At 38.1% G+C, this 27,789-nt stretch overlaps 1 protein-coding gene across 2 annotated transcripts in view; it reads left to right on the forward strand.

Annotated features, from left to right (window-relative positions):
- The first annotated feature begins 1,057 nt into the window (after positions 1–1,057).
- The window catches only part of LOC117235909 (ras-responsive element-binding protein 1), a 104,883-nt gene continuing 78,151 nt past the window's right edge, over positions 1,058–27,789 (forward strand). For both annotated transcript variants that reach the window (XM_033498378.1, XM_033498379.1), the window contains exons 1-2: positions 1,058–1,161; positions 2,081–2,235. Coding sequence is in view for 1 of the 2 variants with exons in the window: in XM_033498379.1 (XP_033354270.1) it covers positions 2,232–2,235 (4 nt within the window). In the remaining variant the exon portion in view is untranslated. The remainder of the gene's footprint in view (positions 1,162–2,080; positions 2,236–27,789) is intronic.

The raw sequence follows: 27,789 nt of genomic DNA on the forward strand, positions 1-27,789 counted from the left end.
GTAACACGATCTTTTATGCAAAAATTTGTTATTCATTCCGCGGAATTCTGTCGCGTTCTCGTCTACCTTTTCAACATTCTGTCAAACCTCTATTTTTTTTCGATACATATTCCGCAAACAAGCACTTGCCTTATTTTCCGATAACTTTTGTCCGACATGTACGCTATGATAATCGCTGCCAGCCAAAGTCACGCGTACGTAACATGATTCTTTACGCATTCCTCCCGCCCAAATCTTCTACGTTCTCCTTCGAATCCACGTTGAAACGTTCGTATTCAAACGTAGCTTAAACATTCCGCCATATCTCTATCTTTCCTCGATGCCACGCGAACGCCTTACGTTTTACTCTGCAACGCGATTTTCACGCGATTCGAACACCGTCGTAACCGCTGCCAGTCAAAGTGGCGCGCACGTGACGTGATTTTTCGTATAAAAATGTCCTCTTACCCTTTGCGCGAAATTCCGCTACGTTTCCCCTTAAATTCGTATCTTCTCGACATTCTCACGCGCCTCTTTCCTCTATTTTCCGCAAACACCAGTTTTACTCCGCAACGATGTTCGCGCAACTCGAACGCTGTCACAACCGCAGCCAGCCGAACTTTCACCAATCGTCGAAGCACGCGTTAAACAGAGGATCGTTGGAAAAATCCGTTGCGTTTGAATACGCATATCCTGCATGCGAAACGCTAAAAAAGAGGGTCGTCCCTTCTTGCGAGGAAAGGAAGAATCGGCCGTCCCCCCGATCGTTAACTGGAGCACGAGCGAAGGGTGATTCCGCGAAGCTACAGCGTGGGGATCGACCGGTATTCATTCATACGCGAAACGCAGATCGCCGATCCACCGTGTGTTCACCTTGAGACCCTCGAATGACAGTCTCGTTGGAATTCTCTGCTGAGGAATTCAGATCGCTTCTGGACACGGTCCAGGAATGTTGCTCGTTCTCTCGCGTCTGACATAACGGTGAAATACTAGCGACAGTTCGTTTATGCAGTTATTCCTTCTTCTTTTTCCTATTGCCTTCCAATCGTTCCTTCTTCTTTCAACCCTTAATACCGTTGTTTGTACACGGTACCGTTGTATTTTTGTTAAACGCGAGAGTAAACACGCGTGGATGATAATCGTTGCCGCGAGTGAGCACATAACGTCGAAAGGGTAAACGACGTAAGTACAAGGAAGATTAGGAATTATTTTGTTTGCGCAAAGTAGCGATTAACGTCACGTAGGGTAATTTATTTTTTTTTATTATGGATATACGTAATTTGTTATTAATTTCCTGACGCGTGAATATCACGATAATTTATTGGAACTGGCTGTTCCGTGAATAGTAGAAATTATTGACAACTTGTGGATCATACTGTGATATATTAGGTCGTCCGTTTCTTTGGTTTTGTAAGGAAATAGCGGATGCACAACATTTTTCGTTTTATATTACTTTATCTATTTTCTTCTATCAAAATAAAGATCGCAACGTTCGATAGATTAGGTTTCATGTTTGTATAAAAGTGAGTCGTTGTAAAAGACGTGAAAAGACACTTCTCGGGCAATCTGATATATTTAAGAATATAATAATAGAAATACATTTACGTTATATCGTGTTAATAATTAATTTCGAAAAAACAGTGTAGTATTACGATATATTTATCTACATAGGAGCAACGAAATATACTGATAGTATTATCAGATATATAATAGCATAATAATAATGCAGAGAAAATGATGAAAATCGTGAGTTTGTATTTTAATACGAGAAGATAACACAGTGTCAATAGTCCTCGATTTAAATAATTCGATATCTTCTCTTCAAATCTATAAAGATACCGAGTAACGAAAATCCGATTCGTTCGATTAACAAACAGACGCGTGTTATTTAACAGTATCGAAATTATTCCTTCCTGCCATTTACGTCTCTTTTATCTCTCTTCTTTTTTTTTTTATTTACTCATTTCACACGAACCACGAAATTGAGTTATTAACGACCGCCACTATGAAACGATATTTACAATGGCATTTATACAGTTTACCGTCTCATTACCTGAATTAGTAGGACAGCGAGACACAGTTGGAATTGTTTTGGTTGCAGAGACGCGAGCCGATTCCGTTCGAGTAACTGCGCAATCGATCGATCCGCTGATTCGATTGGCAAACAGAGAACGATCGGTTGTATGAGGCGTCGGAGATTCTTCCTCGTTACCTGGTGGAAAGGTTAGCTTCGCGAGACGACCGAAGATACCATGGGTGAGTGACGTTCATTCTGAGTCTGATTTTTGTCTTCCTTCGAAAAAATTCTCCCACAATTTGTCCCTGTTTTTCCTCCTTTCTATTTTCTTTACGCTGTTAACCCCTTCACGTACAATCTCCTATAACCGTTGAAAAATGCACGACCTTATTTTCAACGCGATCGTTTCTTGCCTATGTAACGATATATTGTCTGTAATTCTAACGCTGTAATTCCGATCCTGCGCTTTTATAGTCCGATAAGAAGCAAAGCGCGAGATGGAAGCCGATAGAAAGCAAGTGCCTTTAGAAATACGAAAACGTGATGCGTGTTTATCGGTGCGGAATACGATTGGCTGGTCGTGCGTTAACGGGTTAAATTAATTTTGTTTCGACGTTATTGCCAGTGCACGTATGTAGCTATTCAGATCGCTATGTCAGGTATAACGTGTTTATCTTATTATATGCTAAACGTCACTGTAATTGTGCCGTTGGATCATTGTGTTAATGAATTATGTAATTACGTTAGGATTGATTCGTCGCGTGATATCGATAGCGAAGATAATAATAACAACGGCCATTGTATCGTGTCGATGCGCGTGTGTAAGTATACACGTTATACATACGTAGTGGCAGATTGTAAAAAATGTTTGGGCCTTCGTTAAGAATCAGTATCGTTTCGTTGTGTCGCGCGTCCTGTCTACTACGTATTCATTATTCGTTTACACCTCATTCTGCATACTTAGATGATACTTGTATCTGAAATACGATTCACCGACGAATTGGAAATTTCTGCTCGGAACACCATTGAACATGATCATGACTATGAATTGAATATCAACTGGATATGAATTAAATATGAATGCATCGAATATGATTATGAATATGAATTAACGCTCGGATCATGCAACACAAGTACACATTTTGAAATCTCAACGCATAGTCGGCGCTTTGAATTATTATCTGCGTCTTCTCAACACGTTCCCAAGTAAAGATAACGTTCGAGAAGGTCTATCATTGCCAAGGTTCGCCACAGTTTGCTCAAACATCGATCGAAAACCATCACCAGCAAATAAATCCATCGAGTCTAAAGTTCGTTTCAAATTCTATCGATAAACAATTTCGCAGCTGCTCGATCTGGTTAGCCCTTTAATTGCGAGAGGATCCGCATTTTCAAAAATTCATTCTTCGAAAACCATAGGTTTTCGAGGATTCCAGAATGGCATTTAATTATTCTACGATAGAAATTCTTCGTTTTATTATTTTCTACAGAATTAATCGACGAAGAGAAAATTAATACCTAGAACAGAGAATCGAATCGACTTGAAACTTCGATTATATTCCATTAGAATGTTTCTTGATAACAATCCAGAAGAGATAATATTTGTTTTTCATTTGAATGTACGCGCGATCTACCGTACGAGGCGTACAATTTTCTTTCCCCGTTAAAATTCCACTGAATCGATCAGATAAATCGAAATCAAACAATCTCGTAACTTCTCTGTTGACTTTTCGAAAAAATTAGAAACGAAATACGTGTTCTGCTCTATCGAGTCACGCGTTCGATACTCGTTTCATTTCTCGAGCACATTTTTATCGATGATCGTTTCACGCGGCAGTTCATTGACGAAGCGGGGAAGAGTGGCGGACGAAATAAAAAATTAAATATCAAACTATGTATCCAAGGCGCATCGTGTTTATACTGTAGCCATTTCTGTTTATCGTTTACGAAGACGCTCGTACTTGATGCTGATAACGCGCGCGCACCAGCAACATTATCAATCGACAATCTTCTTGCTCGTAGCTTTTCCTCCACGTTTATAACGGCATCGATCGATTCCAGATATCCTGACACTCGGAAACAATTTCCCACCAGCGTCCAAAGTGACCAAAGTCCTTCCATCGACCTTTGACACGTTTCTCCGGACTATCGACGTATCGCTCGTTTGGTCCTCCGATTCAAAGGTTCGTCCATTGGGAAATTTTTGTTATTATTTACGAGACAATTCTGAATATAATTCGGGGACCTGAGAACGAGGAATATTTTAAGTTAGAATTTCAATTCGGCACAGGCAATTGCAGGCAAGTAAATAACTTGATACAGAGAATAAGTCGAAGTATAACTTGGAAATATTTGTAATTAGAGCGCAGTCCTTTTAGAGCGAAGAGTATTCAGCAGTGGACTTTCCAAACGATTACTGTTTCCTCTTGTATTCATTGGAATAGTCGCAGAATTTTTGGGAATTATTTGCGAGGAATTCGCACTATGAGAGAATTTCTTGAATTTCCTTCGCTACGGAAAAATGGAATTTCTCTCGTCTATAAACGAGCGCGTTGCACGAGTCACATATGAAATATATCTATAGATGTCTGTTGAATATAATGAAAATTCGTGGTCGAAGTGTATCTTTATAAATGGAATACTTTCGTATCTAACTTAATACTGTTGCATTGTATTCGATGAACAGTACCTAATACAGTAAAAAATAAATTATACGACTATGTGTTACAAAGTAAACACGTTCTCCGAGCATTTCATCGAATCTTTCAATTTCTTGTATAATCGTGTAGCAAATTCGTGAAGAAAATATCGCGAATCAAACGAGGGTGATCGTTGTCCTAACGACGAACGGTTCCGAAAGAAGAAAACAACGGTAGACAAATTTCGTCCCGGGATTGTTCGTGCAAATCGCAGCTGGAAGATTCAGGATCCTGAGCAATACATGAGTCACGAGAGCCGCGTTCTGTCAACGCGTGCCTCGATATGCGTGCGGACACGCAGCCCGGAAACCACGTGATTCATCGACCCCGCAATCGGCCAATCTACATTAACAACGTGCTCGGTGATTCTGAATCGGCTTTTCCTAACCCTCTGACCCCTCTTGTCTCTCCTTGTTTTCACCTCCTCTCCTCTACACGAGCAACAACGTACTACCATTGTGTAAAAGCGTCCCGTTACACGCGCAGATACCGCTGGACGCTCGTGGAACTCCAAAGGATCGCAAGAAACGTTGTTTCTTCTATTTTTCCACTATGTTTCTTCTATTTTTCCGTTATGTTTCTTCTATAGACAGAGTCGAAATTCGTCATGACGTTGGTCGAGTGCATCGCTGTTGTTTTACAAAATGTGACGTGAATCTGTGCTTTTGTTAGAAAGGTTTAATTATCTTTACTTTGAGACTGCCAAGTCAGAAGACCATTGGTGTGTTTCGTAGAATGATCTTGTTTTTACAGGAATTTTGAAGGCGTTCTGTTATTACAAAAATTTAATTGCGTTTGAGATTTATAGCGTCGAAAGCTAGTTGATACTTTTTGGTAAAGTAGCGTTAATCTGTGTTTCGTTAGAGAAGTTTAGTTACATCTCAGATTTGTAACGATCTGTGTCGGTCCATTGCTATTTTTCATAGAACGATGTAATCTGCGTGTCCTTACGAAATGTTTAATTACACGGGGAAGATTTCTAATGGTCTAAATCAGTCGATTGCTGCTTTTCGTAAAACAATGCGTTTCGTTGTTGTACAAATCTAATTAGCGACGCCTAACGATGATGGTCGGTGCGTCGTCGCTTTTCATAAAATACAATAACGTACGCCGCGTTTTGCTATTGTAATAAATCAACTGCGTCTGTTGAATTCACGAACACAGATGAAAGATAAAGGAAATTACGATTAGACCGTGAATTTTCATATTCGTGGGAAATTTGAAGGTATGGAAATACGCGTAATGTACACGATATGCAAAAATATGTAAAACAATCAAAGTGTAATACTTGTAATGTTTAACGACGAGAACTGTCTCTTCAGATCGCGTTTACGAAAGTAGCATTGTCGGTATAAAAATATGAATTTGCATAAATATCCGTACTCTAGTCGTAACTTCGTCAATTACGAAACCGATGGTATGATATTTCCAAGAATTTTCAAATTTTTACACGTTTACGATTTCAATTTGCATATAGTTTACACAGGATTCGGTGATTTTTCTGTGGTAAATACCATGTTTCACGATTATATCCCGTTTCCTCTCTTTCTCCTTTAACTGTATACTTTTGTCTGTATATTTTTAGGGAAGACCGAGTGCAAAGAAAGATTAGAGAAAATCGGTTTAGGCCGGAAAATATTTGTGTTGAGTCAATTTTAGAAGAAATGTAGCGTTCGATGGTCTTCTTCGCTTTTCCTTTTTTCCTCCGTCGAAAGGAAAATCGAGTGAAGTGAGAAATTAAAGAAATTTGACCAATTTTTGCTCTGAACATAGCGTTTCGTTATAATTTTTTTCCCCCTCTTCCCTTTTCCTTCGATCACAACAACAGCAAAAAGGAGGTGATTCTACGCAAAAAGAGAAGTCGAAAATATAGAATGAAATTTTTTTTTTAATTTTTCATCGAGACAACGATCTACAATGAGATCAATTATAATCGACTTTGAATTTTCGCTCATACCGCACGCGTACCGAGCGGAAATTCAAAGTCGATTTTCTCGAAAACAAAGCCTCAAGCGAAAAATTTTTATTCTACATTTTCGACTTCTTTTTTCGCGTAGAATCACCCCTCTTTCCGCTTGTACCACCAGTTACCAACCACCCTGTATAATATATGATAATCTTCAAAAGTACCACGAGGTGCGTATCGATCGAAGAAGTTTTTGTAAAACTACGCTAAAGTCTCGAACGTGGTAGATTAAAAAAGACAGGGAAGTGAGAGAGGAAAAGACGAAAAGAAGGAACAGAAGGCTAAGTGCAAGAGGAATCGGATATACGCGTATGCAGACTCAACAGCTGAGTATTTCAGCACGTGGCAACGTGTGACACTGTGTGTACCTGGCGATGATGTGTGCACGCGTGTACCGCCGTGTTAAATGATAACACATCGAAACAATATAGACACGTTGTTCTTGCGAAAGATACGTACATCGTGGTGTTAGCGACAAAAGGATACGAGGTGTCCCATCTCGCGATTGTTTGTCTTATCGCTCGATCTGCTCGCTCGTGTATAGGATGTCTTCGAGACTGCTGATCTCACTGAACGAGATTGTTGCAGGAAGAGAATAAAAATAACGCTGCTGAACGAGCAGTTGGTGTGGTCGTCGCAGTGATCAGTCGTAATTCTTTGTATCAGAAGATATTGCATTATAAGGTAATTCGTAAATAAAAGATTCGCGCGTTCTACTGTTCTGGATAGGAAACGTAGTTTCACGAAGTTTTATTTCAAAACAGAGAATTGTTCGTTTCTTTTATCTTATTTGATCTCGATTAGATCGAAAATCGAACACTTTTAATCTTATTCTGATATAGATTCCACAAGTATGGAGAAACACTTTGAAATTTATTATAGGTTGATATATAAGAATAGGCTTATTCTTATTCTTCAGAGCAGAAAATATGATTTTGGTCAATTTTTGTGTAATATATTTTTATAGTATTGGGTTGTCCGAAAGTTTCTTTCGTTTCATAAGGTGATAATAGATCAACAACAATTTCTGTTTTATATTATTTTATTGAATTCTCTATTATTATCTTCGCGCATAATTCAATAAACTAATATACAACAAAAAACATTGTCTATTATTTCCTCATAAAACAAAAGAAACTTTTCAGGCAACCTAATGTACATGTAATAATATAATATACGTAATGTATCTAATATATCGTATTTCGTTGAATTGGAAAATTAGATGTTTTTTTAGATAATCTTGCGCGATACGAAATACTAATAGAATTAATCTCACATACGAATATAACGAGTATAAAGCAACTTCTTCCAAAGTACATTCGGATATTCGCGTTTCGTTCTTCCGCATCGTAATTTTCTGCAGTTTTATTAAGAGAAATTGTACGTATCCGAGATACGCGTCGGGAATTGCTTTATATTGAAATCTTCTCTCGAATTTATTATACTTTAAATATCATTTTGACAATCTCTGTGTGATATTCTTCTTGAGTCGTCGCGCCTCGAGTTTACAATGTTCCTCGTTAATCGATCCAATTTTATAATACCATGCAACGATATTTTCCCTTAATTACCTTAATTCGATGAATGATTTTTATCCAAATTTCAATTGAAACGAAATTATAGTACAAAGTCACAGTAAACTGTCTGCGAATTGGACGATCAAATAAAAGTTTTATTTCGTCCCGAACACCGGAGGAGAACTCGATTCTTTAAATCGCACGGTTGTTTCCAACGCGGATGTATCACGAACATCCTGTGTACACATACTTCGTACGAATGTAATAACATATATACAGGATGTAACGCGGATAAAACGCAGGTAGTGTGCAGATAATAGAGAAGTGTAGCGTTACAGAGATTACGCGTGCCACACGATTCACCATCTCAGTCTCGTTCTTTCGCCGTATCACGATTACGACCCTATCGCAATGTCGTTCGTCTCGTTTGTGTCAACAACGTGTTTTGCATAAACGTCACTCAATACCTTGACCTGTTGTCTCGCAGATTTTTCTGTGCCGACTTGCGATTTAAAAATATCAGCTTACACGCGACTAAATTACGATCCACGATTGACAAGATACAAAGAATCGTGCGAAATTCAAAGAATAATTTACCTGTGCCGCGAATTTAATGCAATTCCTATCCGAAATGAAACGAAAATAAAAATAAGTTAAACGATGATGAAACGACCTGTCACGATTTCATTCCGCGCTCAGATAATAAGTCGTATGAAATAGAAGTATTTGTGCGATACGTGTGACATAATGGCAAGTCAGCTTGCCGCGTATTTGAGATTTTCTTCGATTGAATTCGCATTTTCAAAAGCCACATTGATCGTCACTCCGCTTGCGATCGCGTAAGTTGAAGTCTCTTTGAACCTAAACCTTCAAACCTTTCGATCTGCTTTCGAACGGAACGTTCATTCACATCGTAATAACATCACCGTGAACGCTACCAATTTTTGTTTATTTTTACTACCGAAATATCAGTGAATTATAAATAATAATTATAAATTAAGAAATAATTCAACGACGAGAATGCAGATTCCGTTCGCTCGTTCCAAAGACGCACTTTACTCGATCGAAAGTGACTGATGCAGCGGACAAAGCACACCCAGACCACGCCTAATCCGATACGTAATTGTGGAAGTCGAAACAGGTAACAGTTGAAGATAATGCTTGTACACACGCGTACACATACATCGACGCCAACTGATTTATCCATTACACACACCTATAGCCTATCTATAAAATATCTAAACAATATCTGCTTCCTTTGTAAAACGTCGCAGAATCTTTTCCTGTTGATTTCCTAAGAATGAAACAATTACGTTTCTCAATTTAAAAGAAAATGCTTCCTTTTAATTGAATAATTTAATCGATCTAATAATTAAATTATTCAATTAAATAATTAAATTATAATAAATAATTTAATCTAAAAAAAAAAGTAAAGTTCATATCTGGAAAAATTGGGAGATTCGACTAACGAAATCAAAATAATACCTTCCCCTCCCCTTACAAAATTACATAAAATCTTTTTCATCTGTTTGGGTTGGAAACTAAGTGATTGCGGATTTTGTCATTAGATGGTATTGAGAAATCCGCAATCACTTAGTTGCCAAGCCAATGTCTTTAGCTCGTAAAGTTACGCCGATAAATTGCACGCGTGGCAAAAATTGGTTTTATTCCCACGTTTCGAGGCGGAAAGTTAAGGAATTGGAAATTTGGTTAAAATGTCGCTCGGATTAACGATAGAGTATGGAAACTGAAGCGCAGAGGCAGCGTTGAGGCGCGTTTTGAATACGAACACCTCTCACAGGCCAGTACCAGTAGTCACGTAACCGCGGATACTGGTCGTATCTGCTGCTGTGATCAGACATTTTCACGGCGTCATCAACAAGATCCCATGGCTATGAAGTTTCTTTATAGTCGAATGGCGTTTCCACCTAAAACTGGAAGTCCAACTGGACGAAAGAAATAGCGGACGCTATAACGTTCAGCTAGACGGAAGCTTTATGGGATTTATGGCGTTGGGTGTAGCAAGACTCGTTTAATAGCTCTAGTTTTCTTCCAAGATGAACATGTCGCATCGTAACCCCGGCTGTGCACTCTTACGAAACACGCCAGTTCCATTTTCTCTTCATATAACGTGCTCATCTTGTAATAGACTTTTTCGGCCTATTTTTCTTCTCGAGAAATGTCGTCGCGTTTAAAAAAACTTACAACCTCATGACGAAATTTGCAACGTTTCCTACGCGTCAGAGTCGTCTTCCGCTAAAAAGAAAGAAGACAGAAAACATAACGTCTTCGTGTTACGATAAATCTCTGTAGCTAGTTTTATTCTCTAAGCAAAAGGAACGAAACATTTCCAAAGTTCACCACCTCGCGACGATATTTTTTAACGTGAGAATTTTTGTAAAAGAAAGGTCCTTTGAAAATTCCGTCACGTCATTGTGTCGTCCTGATGAAATTTGCCACGTTGCAATTTTTGTAGAGTAGACAGTTTCCTTTTCCGATCGAAAGATCGTTCATATTTCCGTGCAATTCGCGTTTATTATCCGCAATTAATTTTCTGTCGTCACAGAATGCAAAACTGAATGTAAATGAATATCAATGAAGTAAAAGACGAAGATCTTTGCGTTACACAGGAAACCACTGGATTTGAAGAAAAAGATCGAAATTGTAGAAATTATTTTCACGAGTTGCAACAGTCGGAAAATTGTACTACAATATACGTTAAATATTTTCTAAGTTTGTGGAAAACGGTAAAAACACGTGTGCACGATTGAAATTGAGATGAGCGTTCTTCGAACGACGTCGATACATTCGACATGTGTTTCTTCGCCAATTAATCATTGAACACGATCGAGCAGAATGCACGGTGTGGTTCCTGACCCGTGTTAAATGTCGCTTGCCAAAACCTGTTCAAAATCCTCGTGATCAAGTATCTGTTGTTATTGGAATGTGGCAGCTGGTGCAGGTAGGATTTTGCACGTGCTCACTCCTCGACTTCCGATCATCGTCCTTAAAGACGCTAATTGATACCTTTACGAATACAAATTGTCGAAAGTTAACGTTTACTTAAATGCTAGGGCAAAAGCAAACAAAAATTCACGGCTTGTTCAAGCCGTTGAATAAGACGTATCATTGCGGACTGGAAAGTAAATGGCGGTAAAATTGAGGAGAATTTATGAAGGGAATTACTCAACGTCTATATTAAGCATTTTTAAATAAAGAAAATGTTGTTTGCGTTGTAAGGTCGAAATAAATCTTGGCAAAATCGGATGCAGGTTCGTTCAAGATTTTAAATAAAGCGCATGTATGAGAAATATCGTATTATAGATTTGAAAATATGTATGCGAATGTTGGCGAAATCAGATAGAACTTTTGCTAATTTTATTTCTTCTCTTAAGCGTACGAATAAAATTGAAAAGAACTTAACACGTTCTTTGACAAATTCAACGTCGATGTGGAACATTTTTCAGTTAAAAATTTTGTTCGCGTTATAAGGTTGAAATAAAGTTTGGTAAAATTGAAGAGGATGAGTGGATGTTCGTTAAAAGATTTTTAATAACTGTTAGATGAGAAATATTCTATTAGATTAGAAAATATATGTTAATGTTGCCGGAGTTGAGACGAATTTTTATTAACTTTATTTCTTTTCTTAAGAGGACGACGCGGTACGAAGTTACGAAATCGAAGTCTTCAAACGAAAATCAAATGAAATAAAATTCCAAATGAATAAAAGAAGTATCTCGTTAGACGTTCGTCAAAAGTAAATCTTAATCAAACGAACGATACGATATCCTGAATAACCTGAATGAGAAATAGATAAAAATCTCGATGAAATAGGAAATGATTTTTCTATTCTTATCTATTTCCGAATCCTACCTTTTCTTTTTTTTTTTTTTTTCTAATATAAATGATTAGCTTAGTATCGTGTCCGTATCTGGATGAGGAACTTTCTTTTCTTCCGAATCCGAAGGAAGTTTCACCGACAAAGTCCGCGTGGTAAAAACCATCGCGATGAACAGCTCCTTGTTGTTCTTCTGTAACGAATCATTACGTAAGCTTTTTCAGTTTCCATTAAAAATAGCTACGAAAGAAATATCGCTTCCTTATAGCGTCTGCTGAACCTGATTTTCCGTGCGCTTTCCATGCTTTATCGTATTTTCCATCGGATCCACCTGATGATTTTGGTGAATCAGAAAGTTTCGTCTATCTGATATATGTCAAAATAATGGAACAAATATCTACGATATACGCTATATCCGTAGAAACTATTTTAAGCATGAAGAAATATCGAATAATATTTCGTTAGTTCAAATTTCTTCATTTTTCGTATAGTGGAAATTCAATTCCGTTTATTCGTCCATGGGACGAAAGTTAAGCAGGTTAAACCACAGACAGAGCTTATTTGTTCGAACGCGGTATATTTGCAGTAGAAGAAAATTCACAAAGAATAAATTTTCCATTTTGGGGCTGAATGTTTATTTCAAATTGTGCAACGACGTATGTAGCTTAAATATTTCTTTTCTAGCAAATATATGATCTTTAAATATCACGAATCTCGTGTTTTTATTAGATACTTAACACATTTATCTCTTCAATTATCGCTCATTTCGTGCCAAGTCTATGACTATATCTAACAATTTTGATTTTTCCACTAAAAGAACGAGCAGAATATTTCGTCTCTGTCTCTTACGTCGTTTTCACAGTTATCTGGTTATTTTACATTTAATTAACAACGATCTAAAAAAGTCGATTAATAATTTCAATAAACAACCGAAAAATTGGGTTATTTTATTGCGGATTTTACTTCCGCGCTAAATTCTGCCTCTTTGCTCGACTCAACAATAAAATAAAATCCAATTGTTACTTCACTACTTTATCCTACATTTCATTTCTACAATGTTAACAACTGAAAATTCTGTTATTCTCAATTTAATCGCAATTAGCCAGCACTACCGTAAATTTCTTTCCTTTTTCTTTTTTTCTAAGTTTCAATTAGACATTCACTGAAATGTATCAAGGAGCCAGCACATGTAAATATTCCAGATGTTAATTGCATCCATTCGTATTCACTGGCTCGGCATCACGCAATTTTTTCTTTAAACTTTGCTCAACATAGGTATAATGCGTCTAGTGATCGTTATCAGTGAATCTGCGTCAAGCTTGATGTAAAGTTCGCCAAGATGAAATCGGTGAAAGTGCGACTGGAATGAAAAACAGGGAAGTGGAGATTGCGAATTCGATACCAACGATACTACCAGCAGTTTTTGCTCCTCTTTATTCATATCTGGCCACTCCAACAGGAAGATATAGTTCATTAAATCAATTTATCGTCGAATCACAAATAGGAAGTCAGCGAATCAACTCGAACGTCCAGCTTTCATTGGTCTTTTCTTTTTTTTTTTTTTTTTTTTTTTTTATTAATTAGCGAAGTCCATATCGAAGGATTCTAAGGAGATTTTGTCGAGGGATTGTCGGGACTTCAAATTTTTAACAGGACATTTTAACAATTTCTTGGATTCTGAGAAAATTTGTATAATTCACTAGGATTTCGAAATTTTCTAATCGAGATGATTGTTACCGATTGTTTAGATTTCGAGAGAATTTTCTCTGATGCTCTTAGGCGTTTCCAGAGTTTGTATCAGGCTGTCCTAAAAGTATCTTTCTTTCACAAACGTGTTTTTTACGACAGTGCACCTTCGTACAAACGTGAAACGAAGTCTGTGAAATGTGTTTATCTCAACAGAACGAAATGGATCGTACGTAATTCGAGAAAATAATATAAAAGAAAAAACGTTGTGCGTCTATTATTTCCTCATAAAACGAAGGAAACTTTTCAGACAAGCTAATAGAATTTTGTACAAGTCAATAAATTGTTTTATTATTTCTCAGGCTTTTGTTGGACTTCTCAGGATTTCTTAGAATGCAATTTATCTTTTAAACGATTTCTGCTACTTTTATTCTACTTCTAGGCATTTCCCACCTCTTTTTAAACATTTTTCTCGTCCCTTACGATCTCCAAATCTTTTAAAATCTTCAACTTCTCACGATCTCTTACGCAAATCCTCTTCAACCTTCTCTCCAGTTCCTTCGATTTCTTCAAGTCTCTCTCCCCCTCTTCCTCTCGAGATTTACACGAAATTAACTCAAAGCAGAAGAAGAACAAAACTCGCGTCCACATCTTCTACATCGAAGCAGAAAAACAGAGTTCACAAATCATACGAAGCTCACATTCCTCGATCGTCGAACGCGACGCAACATCCGAATAAAATTCACATCGAGGGATAAGCAGCCGTGAAAGGCGGAGAAAAATCGAGTTTTGAAAGCAGCTCGTTACTCATCAAATAAATGATGTGACACGCAACGTGGATGAAGACCGAAAAACGATCGGATGGTGGCTCACAGACGATCGTCCTGTTCTTCATACACGTTAACAGGCAACATGAATTATTGAACGAGCGTGGATTATTTATTTGTCTGGGCTGGGGCCGAAATGCTTCCGATAAAAGCGACGGAACGAAGCCGTGTATCTCGTGAAAAGGAGGAAACAGCCGGAGATAGCTCGATCGCCTCGTAACTATCTTTCTTTCCGCAATAGTGCGGTTGCGAAATTCATTTCACGGTTCTTAATTACTTTTAATTATCATTGTCCGGACCGCTCGCTCTAACGATCCGACACCGAACCATATTTTTTCCCCGTTTTCCTTCCTTTCTTTTCTATTTCTTTTCTACCGTTTCCTTTCTTTTTCGTCGTTAATCGCTTTTTATTTGCTTTAATTTTCTGTTCGCCTGTCTCTCCGAAATTCCACCCGTTTGTCCAACGCTTAGATAGCCGAGATTTCGGACGAGCACTGTTTTCCAACGATATAATTTCAAAAAAATTGACAATTTTATCGTAGTCGACGTGAAATCTCATTTCATCAATTTTATCCCACGATGGAGTTCTATGTATATCGTGGATTATCGAATAGTTAAACGTTAAAATGTAGAGGATAAAATATGTGAACTTAACAAACGAAACGAAAATGGTTCTTGTCGAGAGATGTAGCAAAAGGAAGAAAATGATTTTCTTAGCCAGATATCGTTAAGTACCTGTACACCTGTAAAACCTGTATACGTTGAACATGGTAATCACTCGATTGTCGAACTCATATCACTAAAAAATAAAGACCCGATCTGCTCGTATTAGTTTAATTCTAAAGTTTCCGGTATTTGAACGCTTTCGAAGACTCTCTATTTGATTAGATAAATCTCAGATTCGTAATTCGAGTCAGATATTTTCTTTTTTTAGTAACTTCAGTTCAACAATCCGCCTGTGCTCCGTATAAACAAGATTCCCTGTATATTATTATTACGTCCGATTACTCGATGATAACTAGTCATTATTATTATCATTTAGAAAATTATTTCTACTTCTTTTCAGTACAGTTTTAAACAAAAGCCATGATCTTTTAGTCGATATATTTGATCCTATTTTCTCTCGGTTGCATCTTGTGTTTACGATGGCATCGTCGTGTTTGAACGCGTGAAACGATAAATCAACCATTTTCAACATATAGTTTCCCGTGGGAGATGCGGAAAGTGGACGTGAAAATTGTAGCTTCTTAAATCGATATTCGATTAAATTTCAATCATTTTCGATCGAATTGTATTTTTCTAATAAGAAAGTTCGAACAAAATATGAAAGAAATTGCTGTTGACGAGCCGCATGTTCGCTTGTTTCAATCTTACGTTAAAGACTTTGGACATATATTGTCTCGAATGTCAATTCTGTGATAAAACTAAGGATTTCTTGTGATTATCAGATTCTCTGTTGGAACACAACGAACACTGTTTAAATCGTATTACCGATCGGAGCTTGGACGTGTCTTAAATTTCAGTTAGTCGAGCAATATCCATCGACTTTTGAATTCGTTTGAATAATTACGAGCATCGATGAGTATAAACGCGTTGCTCTTAGGATTCGGTGAAGTACGAATCGTCGGAAACCGTAATGAAATAAAGTGAAATAAAATGAAAGAAGGTAATCAAAGAAAGCAACCATCTGACCAAGTGTTCGGAAGATTGGACGTGTCTTAAATTCCAATTATTCATGCATTATCCATCGACTTTTGAAGTCGTTCGAATAATTATGAACGACAATATACACATATAAAAACGTATCCTTCTTAGCATTCAATGAAGTATGAATCATTAAAAATGCTGCTAAGATAAAATAAAAGAAGATATTGAAAAGGCCAACCAAGAAACCAAGAAACTATAGAAAATTGGGTGAAATAAAATAAAGGCAGAAGAGGAAAGAAGCGGAACGAACAACATCTCAGCAGGTGTTCAGAATCAAGGAAAAGAAGTAAACAAAACAAATAAGGAAAGCCAACGAAAGAAACGAACATCTCACCAAGATGTTCACAAGACTGAACGTGTCTGAAATTTTAATTATTCGTGCATCGACTTTCCAAATCGTTCGAACAATCACGAACGATAATATATGTACATATATCTATGAACACGTACGTATATCCTTCTTAAGATTCACTGAAGTATGAATCATTAAAAATCCTTCTAAAATAATATATATATATAAAAAAAAAAAAAGAAAAAACGAAAGAGAAACGATATCTCTGCGAGTGTTCACAGGAAACCAAGAAGGCGAACAAAATAAAACGAAATAAATCAAAAGGACGAAAAAAAAGGCAACATCTCCGCGAGTGTTCACGAGGAACCAGCTCATAATCAGAGCCGATCTCCCCTTTCGAAACAGAAAAGAGGCTCCTTACGAAACGGAATTTTCACCGATCTTCGATCGAACCGGCCAACAACGTGTTTACCAAGCGGGTGAACTCGAATCGTTACGCGTGGCCCGTCGCTTAATAATTCGTTCTGCACGGAAAATGCAGAAAATTGTCTGCGTTACAACCAAACAAGTATAACAGAGGAAGAAGAGGAGGAGGGGAGAGCAACGATTCAAATCGCGATTTTCGAAAGCGAGAACTTTTCGAAATCGACCTGCGTCGCAAGAGATTCGCGGCCTCTTCTGACCGGTTCCTCTAGATCGAGAGGCGTTTTGTGTGTGTGTTTCCAGTAAAATTAGTCGAGCATAAATGGTCAGTGAACGGAGAGGTGAGGCTGTCCGGAAAGCGAGAGCCCATGGCAACGCGCCACGCCGATTCAGGAAGAGAGAGGCTGTGCTCGCTGTTCGCGGATATTATCTGCTCGACGATTCGCCAAAGTAACCGTGCTTTTACGTGGTCTCGCGAAAATTATCTCTCGCGATCGTCTGCAGAAACACGGAGGTTGCTGAAAGTTGCTTGAGTCACGTTCATCGCTGACATACGCACCAAGATTTTCGAGTATTCGTGTTGAGATTTGTATTCGCGTGGGTTGAACGCTGTTGGGAACTTGGTAATTGGAAGGTGAATTTGCAAGTTTCGGAGTTTCAAAGTGTCGGAGGTTGGCAATTCGGAGATCTACGAGTCTGGGAATTTGGAGTTTGCGAAGTATTCGCATTCGTATAGTTGGCAATCTTGTGCAGAGTCGGAGATTTGAAAGACGGATTTTACTACGATTGAACGTTCGACGGATTGAAAGTTGGAAATTCGATGGCTGGAAGGCGTTTGGAATTTGTATAGTTGGGAATTTTGCGCGGCGTTTGAGAATAGAAAAATTGGAATTCACCATTTAAGGCTCGAAAGTTGGGAGAGTCGGATATTTAGGATTTATAAGGCTGAATTTCGACAAGCGGGTATTTCATTGCGTTTTCCTAATTTACAAGGTAAAATTGCAAATTTAACATTCAATGTTCGCCAGGTGACAAAATGTGAACCTGATCCCTTCGGTTCGTGTCCAATGTTGTTCGCACATACTTTGCTCGAGACGTAAGCGTTAGGATCCGAACGACTAAGAATTCTATTGAAAATTTTCTTCGGAATTCAAAGTTCGATCCACCACAATTCGAACAACCGTGCTTCCTAAAAAAAAAAAAAACAATCTTGAAACTGACAAACAACGGAGAAATTCCAAAATTGCCTTCGATCTTCGCCGCGTAGAAAATCAATTTTAAAATTTAAAAAGAATTGGAAAACAAAATCACCGATCAACGACGCTCCTTAAAAGTTCGATCTTGAAGATTAAAAAGACGCAAGAAAAAATGTCTCGTTTCAACACAGTTTCTATCTCGTCGCTTGTGTCGTAGCAACTTCACCGAGACACGCAGACGTAACTCGTCTCTCTTCCTCTTCTCTACGCTATATCGCCATTTATTTCCGTAGATCGTACGCTCGCTCGCTCGCAATCCGCCAGGTTTGTCCAGCTGGGTTACGTAAAACTAGACGCGTTTATTGCACGGCGAACTTTTGCTAATTAGCGCGGGAGAAACCGGCGGCCAGCCAGCCGAGATAGCCGGTTACACGCTTCTCTTGCATATGTGTTTATATACGTTGGAACATGTTTACGTGTGTTAAAACGCCAAGGCGGATACGATGCTCGCGCCTCGTAATCCTCGCTGAGCTGTTCGCGTCGCGACGCTTTGATGTTTTCGCGAGAAAATCTTGCCAGTTTTACGCAGTGTCATAGTACGTAGCGTACAACGACGCCTTTGTGCACGCCTTTATCGATAACTACAGCTACAACGTAATCGATCGATCGTCGAAGAACACGCTACAACGTTTCCACCCATTAATTTGCGTAGGTGGCAATTAAACAAGTAATTAATTTAGCTGTAGTAGGTAAAACAGGCTAAATGGTTAATTTTGTCTTTCGCAAGGTTTGTATTTTATTTTGTTCCTCCGTCTTAATTTCATTTTTAGATTTACCGTGTTCCAATTAGCCGTGCGTCTTTGGTCTTAGCGATTTTTAATAAAAAAATAGCTACTCCTTTATCGGACGGTATAATCGCAACGATAGAGGAAAAAAGCCACGAGCTAAACAATTAATTTGAAGGAAACGTGATCGGAATACGCGCGAGGAAAAGAGTGGAGTATCCATTGAGACATCAGCATTCAACGGTTTCTTCACTCTCGTCGTCCTTTCTTTTTCAAATTGCAACTTGTGTCGCTTCTTGCTCTATCGAGACGCGGTATCTTAATTAAGCTGTTCCGGTATAATTTGCTTATCGAACTTGAGCGTATCGACGTTAATGTTCAAAGAGATCGTTTGATGTTACGAGAGAAGAACAGGATGGGTAGCTAGCTGGTGAGGAACCAGGAAAGCCTCGAGAGACGAGGAAGCGAGCGGTTACGTTCTTTAGAATTGGAATCGGTGAAGGCGCGTTACGCCGTCGATCGCGCGATAAGAGGAAATCACTAGCTCCGAAAACGCACTGGTAGTTTCATCGTAAGATACAGAGAAGGAGAGAGGGAGACTAACGCGATGGAAATGATCGAAAGCGAGCAGTTCCGCGTTACAGCGATCGACAAATCGAAATTTCTAATATAAAAAAACGCGAAAAAGATGCGATAGAAATTCAATAATACAAAAAAAAAAAAAGAAAAAAAGGATTCTTATAATTCCATTTATCGATTGCATAAATTACCTTCTAAAATATGTCTAGGTAATTTTTTCTTTTTTTTTTCTTCTTTCCAATCATAATTTTAATTATAATAATTCTAATTGTAATAATAATTTCTTCTTATTTTTCTGTATCCACACACTTGCATTTTTGTTACAAACAAGCTACGTTATACGTACGTTTACAAGAAGCGAAACTATCCGCGCGAATCTGATTTATCTTCGCTATCAATTTTTAATTTCATAATTACAGAAGTTTCCAATTGAAAGACGATCTTATCAGAGTCGGAGCAATATCTTCGCTCCCTTCGATCTATCGTTTCTTCAAAACATTTCCACGGTTAGCGGTACGCTGATATAACGATATATGGTTGAATAAGTCGAGAGTATATAACAGAGAAACGAGAAATATTCGTTCGAGTGGAAATTAAGTGGAAGTGGAGCGTTTTGGGGATACGAGCTTACCTTTCGTCACGGAAAAGAAAACACGGCTGTCTGATTTATCCGTGGATCGTTCATTCCGCTCTCTTTCTCTCTTTCTTTCTGTCTTCGGTATCCGTGACACAGCTCGCATCGATCCTCGAGAATTCGCGATTAAACCACGTCGAAAGGCAACGATTCCTCGTTTCGAGCATGCAAGAGACGGAAAAACAGTTTTGTGGTCGCTTAAAATGGAGCTCGTGTTTTTTTACCCTACTCGTGTGTTGTAACTGTACGAGATAGAAACCGAGAGGCTCGTGCCTCTGTGGTTTAAATTAAATTCGCGTTTCCGTCTTCTCGTCATTTTCCATTTTTCTCTATTCCTTCTTTTTTTTTTTTTTTTCGTTCTCTAGAGAATACTTTATTAGTATTTTAAAGTAGAAAGTCGCTGATCTTCCCGTGGGTTGAACGAGAACAAGGACTTGAAAATTTGCAAATATCCTTCGTTTCTTTTGTCGTCTCACCGTGATCGGAATTTTGTTTGTTTTAAAGGGGTATTCTGGTCTAGAGGCATGAATTTCGCGCGATTTTTGAAGCACTGTACGAGCGAAACAAAAAATATTTTTGCTATCCTTCTTCTTAGCATTTGTTTATTGACATTTCGAGATTACGTAAAAAATTCACTGAAAAAAAAGCTCAATATTTTTAAAAGTTATGAGCTGGCAAAGTGGGTGGCGCCAAAAAAATGGGGTGTCGTGGCGTGCACGATATCAACCCTTCTGGTCATCCGAAACAAAAAATGCGAACGGATTCTTAATTAGTATGGATGCCGCTATCGTCTAAACCTTGGAAAAGTCAATACAACATTTTTTCACAGAATGACGGCCGTTCGAAAACAAATTTCTCATTTCGCACGTTTTTCTTTTACAATTCCGAACGTTTAAAAAATAGTAATATTAAAGATTTTGAGCTGAGCGTGTTCCGGACGATAGAGGAGTATATAAGGAATATTCACACCAAATTTAAAATAAATCGGCTCATTAGAACTCGAGATATCGTGCACGCTAACTCGAAAAAAGTAGTTTCGAGAAAAGTTTAAAGTTTTGGTTCCGGTCGGACCGAAGCAGATGCCGCGTCACAAAAATGGCTGTAACTCATAAAATAATTGCAATTTTGGAAAATCCTTTTAAGGGCGTATTCTTGAATGTCTAAATTTTGGAAATATGAAAAAAAAATTCGATTTTTTCAAATTTCTAGACCAGAATAACCCCTTAGAAGGAACAAAGGTACACGAGTAAGTAACTTCGCACGATGATATCGTTACAATAACAGCGAATAGCTTGCGAATAGCTTGAGAAAATTTGAACACGCCTCCTTGTAAATGCTCTATATTGTCCAGAGAAATATTTACAAATATTCCAAAATTTTTCGTAATTAAAATATTTTTCATTCAAACGTGTTATCGATGTTATCAGAAATGTTCGATACACATAAATATCGCGTATTTCCGTATTTCATGGGAATTGAACGAAAACGTTCTACGAATGTTGTACGCCTCGCGTGAGTTAGCAATTTGCACAGTTACGATACCCACACAATCTAAACACTGCTGCCTAACTAATTCCAAAAATGAGTCACGCCGACATTAAACTTCTTTTATCTTCGCGTTTGTCTATTACGCGAGTCGGAAAGGTGTCGTAGCAACTGGTACATATATTATTGTCATCCACGTTTCTGTTAACGCGGTCAGATAAGACGGTAATCTTATTTGAACTAGCGGTTGATCCCGGCAGATTAAAACGATAAAGTTTCGCGGTAATCGGCTGGTCCAGGTCACAAAGTTACGCTCGTTTCGCGGAATGCAAGACGAGCGTATGACTTTTGGCAAATTGTGCTCGCGAGTAAAATGAAAATGTAGCTGGATCCTTTCTATCGAGATATTTTTCATTTTCTTTGAAACGTACGGGAAACTTCGTTTAACTTCACGCTCTTTCACTTGTTTCGTTTCTATCAATTTTTATATCGAAATTCGACGACATTAGATCGGATTAGAATGGTGAAAAAGTCTTATCGAGAGTTTGAGATTCACTTGAGACGTTCGCGTTTCTTCAAATTCTGTATCACCTGCATTGGAATCAAATTTTAGCTACTTTCATTTTGCAAATTCCAGTCCGATCTACCTCGGCCCTGTTTCAGCAACAATTTTTAACCATTTCAACCGTGAACCGTATCGAATTTTATTTCCTACGAGATTGCGGCAAAACATTCTTTTCCACGTTCCAGAAACTTCTTATTAATCATCTTCTTATCAATTTATCGCGTTCGATCGGCAAAAGGGTAGTGTTCAGAAAAGAAAATGTTACTCAAAACAGCGTCAAAATTATTCAAGTTACGGGGATCTTCGCACTAAAATTTGTATCGCCATCGATTCAAAGCCTAACTGAAATCGTATTAAATCTGATTGTTTGTAAAATTCCGAGGAAACTTTCTTCTCCGAGTTCTGTCTCTTTTCTTTCATCGTCGATTCATCAAAGACATAAAAGAAGTAAATAGTCTCTTGTCCGATCCAATTTCGAAACTTCTTCGACGACAAACAAATTCTCTCTGGTTACTGCGAATTACGTTCATTCGCAGAGAAATTAATTTTAATTTAATTTTAAGTTAATTTTCGTTAATTCAGAAAAATTCCGAAACTCAGCGCTAAACGGTTCGTTTCAATCTCCCGTTTCTTGTCTCCGTTTAAACGGGGCAATTTGTAAGCGTTCCGCGACGACACTGAGAGGCCGAAAACGGCTTTTTAAGCGTGCGTGGTCCCACGCCACGAAGATTTGACACCGGACCCGCAAAACGGGTAACTCACGTGATTACGCGCGTGCACGCGCGCCAGAAAAGGAAAAGAAACGCGCTACTAGCGCACAAGCGCCAGGATCCCCGTTTCTTTCGGTACAAATCGGCCCCTGCTCCGGTTTAAACGCTGAAAAGGTCGTTTCTAAAGTGCAAACGTCGTCACAGGTCCACTTTTCACACGCGCGAGTGGTCCGGATGAATGACACTCGTGGCTCTTAATTCACATCTCCGTAATCGACGTCTCTCGTCGTCAATTTCTTCGAGATACGTTCGTTTGCGATTTTAGAACCGTACGAAGGTAAGAAACCTTATTCGTTGACGGTGTTCTTATTCTGACAAGTGAAATGTATCAATAGCATAGGTACGATTGTTGTAAATTTGAAACATTCGTTAGCATGATTTTACAATTTTATAACTTAGTTCTTATCGTTTCGTATAATTAACCGTAGAATTATGTAACGGTATTTTAATATGTGTGTGAAATGTGGTTTAACGCGTGCAAAATCTCTATGCTTTTTACCAGAATACATGTTCCATCTGATTATCATCTAATGACAAAATTCGTAATCACCTAGTTGCCAACCCAATACGTTTAAGGGGGGAGGGGGGTAAGGTTAATTCGTACAGAAATAAGGCATGTTTTTGTGAATTATTTGTGACGACACAGTTAAAATCTCTTTATTAAAACGAATGGTACATTAAAGTATGACGTTCGAAGAATATTGTATAAAATTTTCACGGAGAAATATTAAAAAATACGGCAATGGCAGCAATTATTCGGACGTGTCTGGGAAAAAAGTAGAATTGCTCATAACTTGGTGCTGGATCATCCGAAATCAAAAAATCAAAGTTCATTCGTTAGGTAACAGTTTTCCCCGGGTAACGTTGAGAGGGTTTTTCGAAATTTCAATTTTTCACTTGTTTGGAACACTTTGAAGGGATAAATTAGCCGACTTTGCGAAAACTTGCGGTTAATTTTCCCTTCAAAGTGTTCCAAAAAAGTGAAAAATTGAAATTTCGAAAAACCCTCCCAGCGTTACCTGGGCAAAACTGTTGTCTAACGAATGAACTTTGATTTTTTGATTTCAGATGATCCAGCACCAAGTTGTCAGGGGCACCGCAATTTTCCGAGACACGTCCGAATAATTACTGCCATTGCCGTATTTTTTAATATTTCTCCGTGAAAATTTTATACAATATTCTTCGAACGTCATACTTTAATGTACCATTCGTTTTAATAAAAAGATTTTAACTGTGTCGTCACAAATAATTCACAAAAACATGCCTTATTTTGTACGAATTAACCTCACCCCCCTTAAGGGATGTAGACTTTGGTCCGATTGATCGACTGCGTATCAATTCGGTCTAAACGTACAAAGAACACGAGCAAAAGTATAGCTAACATCATTATATCGCAATCCTGTTACATCTACAATGCTTGCAAAAAGTATCGACACACCGTTGTATTTATTATAGCATTTATGTAACGATTAATTAAATCCAACTATATTAAATTCTCCATCATATAGCGCACCACTATACTTTCGCATGACTATAGAGATTCGATAGTATTTAAATGACGTATGGAATCATTGAAAAAATAAGAGCCTTAATAATGTATTTCATATATACACCACTTCCTCTTTCACAGCAATTTCATCTTCGCATAAAATGATCAATTCTTAGCTGTCCTATCAAGACGAAAAACCACGATCAATTTCAATTCCTTGTCTCGCGAACAAAGAAAAATCCACTCGACCTCTGGTTTCACCGATTAGGATTTAAGCGGAAGCGGTTCTCGGCGAAAAGTAGAAGAATAAGAAACAACTTACACGTATATCTGCCTATATCTGTTCGAGATATACCACAGTTGCACACGTGTTGGATATAAACGTCGTTGTCGTTTGCGTGGCCGTGTTGATTGCACTTGACCCGTCATCTTTGGTCGAGCCCTTTTCCCGTGTCCCGTTTCCAGACGCACGCGTTCCCTGTTGCCCGGAACAGAGCTGGTTCCGGCCAATGCCACCGGTCGTACAACACGTGCCGTTCCTCTGGTACACATACAGTGTAAGCGAGCACTTACTTCGTATTTCGTCGCCTTTCTCTTCTCCATCGAGTTCCTTCTCTTCTCTCGATCCTCGTGTACTGCGTTCAGAGCGAGGTAGAAGTTGAAGAAGGAAACGACGTATCGTGCATGGCAAATCGAAGATGAAGAAATCGATGGAACGACGTGTTCGGAGGGTGAAAGTTGCTCGATGAAAATTCGAGGGAAGATGAGATCCGACGACCGAGGGTTTACGCTGTTTACTGGACGATTTAATGGTCCCAGTATGGACCATCGTAGATTAGGATTATTTAACGTGGGATTGGTAGATCAAAAAGATACAGACGAAAGAAAAAGAATGGAGAGTCCTTAAGAATATTTTAAATTTGGAGTGCAGTTCTGTGCGCAGCTAACAATTGCAAATCCTTTATGGGTCGGAAATTGAGTACTGGGAGGATGTGATTTATGGTGGGTATAATACATCGAATGAATAGAAGTGAAAAGTGAAAGGAAATTGGGAATTTAGGGCATTTTAGCGGCCACAGAGTCGTAAGGCTAGAGATTACAAAATATGCAATTAGCAGTCGAAGCAATGTTATTTATGGCAAATGTGATAGATTGAAAGAGCAGAAGAGAAGAAGAGGAGAAAATCGAGAGTTTAGGAAACATTAGCGATTGGAGATTCTTAAGGCTGGATGCTTAATGGTACAGAATTAGCATTTAAAGGTCGAAGGTCGAGGGTTGAGAGACAATGCAATTCCTAATTTCTCTAAAAAGATTCTTAAGAATTAATCTTTCCCAACTTGACACCTTTTACATTTTAGAATAGAGAGTTTGAAGTGGTGCAAAGCTCAAGGATTGAGATAACAATTGTGAAAAGAGATTATGTCGAAGAGCAACGATCGACGAGAAAAATTTGGGAGCATCGAAAGAGGCAAAACGTGCCTGTACCAGATGATGGACGCGTCTGATTCCGATTCCGATGATGAAATAGGAGATTTCTGGAATTTCAGTGATCAGAGATTATTCGCGGATTTTTCCAAGTATCGAGGACTAATATCGACTACTTAAAAAAACAAAGAAGTCTACAAATTATTTAAGTGGTCAATTATATTCTTGGCAATGATTTTATTTAACGATTTCACGTATTGTTTATACAAAACATGAAATTAAAAGTATACAAAAAATATAGGTAAAATTGAAAACATGAAAGATGATCAAAGATAAATAACACGACTTAAACGTGAAATTAAAAATTCATAGAGCATTTTAATATTTTTTTTTTTTACAGCATAGCGTCGTTCGATTATGACTTTATTTAGTCATAACTGATAGTGTAACTTTTTCGTTAATTTTAACAATTTTAAATTGCTGTATTTTATTATATACTGTACTTCATAAAAGCGGAAAAAGTGGTGCAATTATTTGCCAACAATAGCTGACGATAACAACGATAAAAAAGAAGAAAAAGCGTTGCTAAAGTCAAAAGGGAGATCTCCCCGTTCGGTCAGACTGCGATGTTCTTCACAGAGGGGAGATCTCCCTATTCGGTTAGCTAAATATTAAAAATTGATAATTTGAAATTCTTTAAACCGTAACAGCAAATGGAAATTTCAAGTCAATTACGTGCTCGACTCAACGTTGTTGAAAGAACTTGACTCACTGAGAGAAAATCGAGGAAAAAGATGTCGAGAGAAATATGAAGCCTCGAAGGATTAAAGTTTAAAAGTACGAAACTCAAAAAAAAAAAAAAAAAAAAACGTTCCTCTATAGAAAAACACCGACAATGAAGACAAGTCTTAACAATTATAAATTAACTACCGCTATACTACTGCCATATACTACCGTTCAATCATTATGACACGTTAACTATGCAACCAGCTACTATAATTTTATTCACGAAAAGGCTATATTAGACATACGCGTAAGAAGTTATATCGCAATAAAAAGTTGAAGAGGAAGGTAGTAGGAGAATATTGATGAAAGGAGGACAACTTTAGACTGTTGGGTGGCGTGGCCAGGTGAATCGCAGCTGTTCTCTCGGTTCCTTGGTCTCCAGTCATCGTTCTCTATCATTTCTCCTCTTCTCACGGAGGCCACGAGAAGGAAATGATGCCCCTCGCATAACAAACCGACGATGCCCGGTGTCCGAGCAATTCTTTTCCCTCGAGTTAACGTGTTACGCGTAACGTATTATGTAATGGACGATCGCGTGGTAATCTCGTCCCGTTTCTGACGTCCAGAACCGCTTGCATCAATTTACAATTTTTCTCTAAACCAGCAAACCAGATCAGACCGTTGGTTCGCTGGCGTTCTTGAAAATTGAAGATGAACCAGCAACACGGCGAAGATAAAGATGAAGTTGAAAATAGGAAAAGAAACTTGGAAAGTAATCCTAATTTCAGAGCAGTGGAAATCTTTGTAGATCGATTATGCGCATCGGGGGATAATTTTGTGAAACGTTGAACACAACGTTTGGCTGACACGCTCTGTGAGACGGTCTCTGTGTCTCTCAGTTTGATTTCATTGACGTAAACTTCGAGCATTAACGCATCGTCGAGCAGTCCTTTTGCTGCTGACTTTACTCCAGGGCCAAGTAGCATATTAAAAACAGACGATCATTGGACAGATTTTTGTACAACTATGAGAAATGTAGTGACACGGGAATATTCAACATATAAAAATACAAACCTATAAAAGTAATAATACTCTGTATGGTATTTAATAAATAAATCAGATCTCTGCCTAAGTCCTATTCCTTCGATTGTATCCAGGAAAATACAAATTTGCACGAACGTAAT

Source organism: Bombus vosnesenskii, unplaced genomic scaffold (genome assembly GCF_011952255.1).
Source record: "Bombus vosnesenskii isolate JDL3184/JDL3185 unplaced genomic scaffold, Bvos_JDL3184-5_v1.1 scf7180000013334, whole genome shotgun sequence".
NCBI classification, from domain to species: Eukaryota; Metazoa; Arthropoda; class Insecta; order Hymenoptera; family Apidae; genus Bombus; species Bombus vosnesenskii.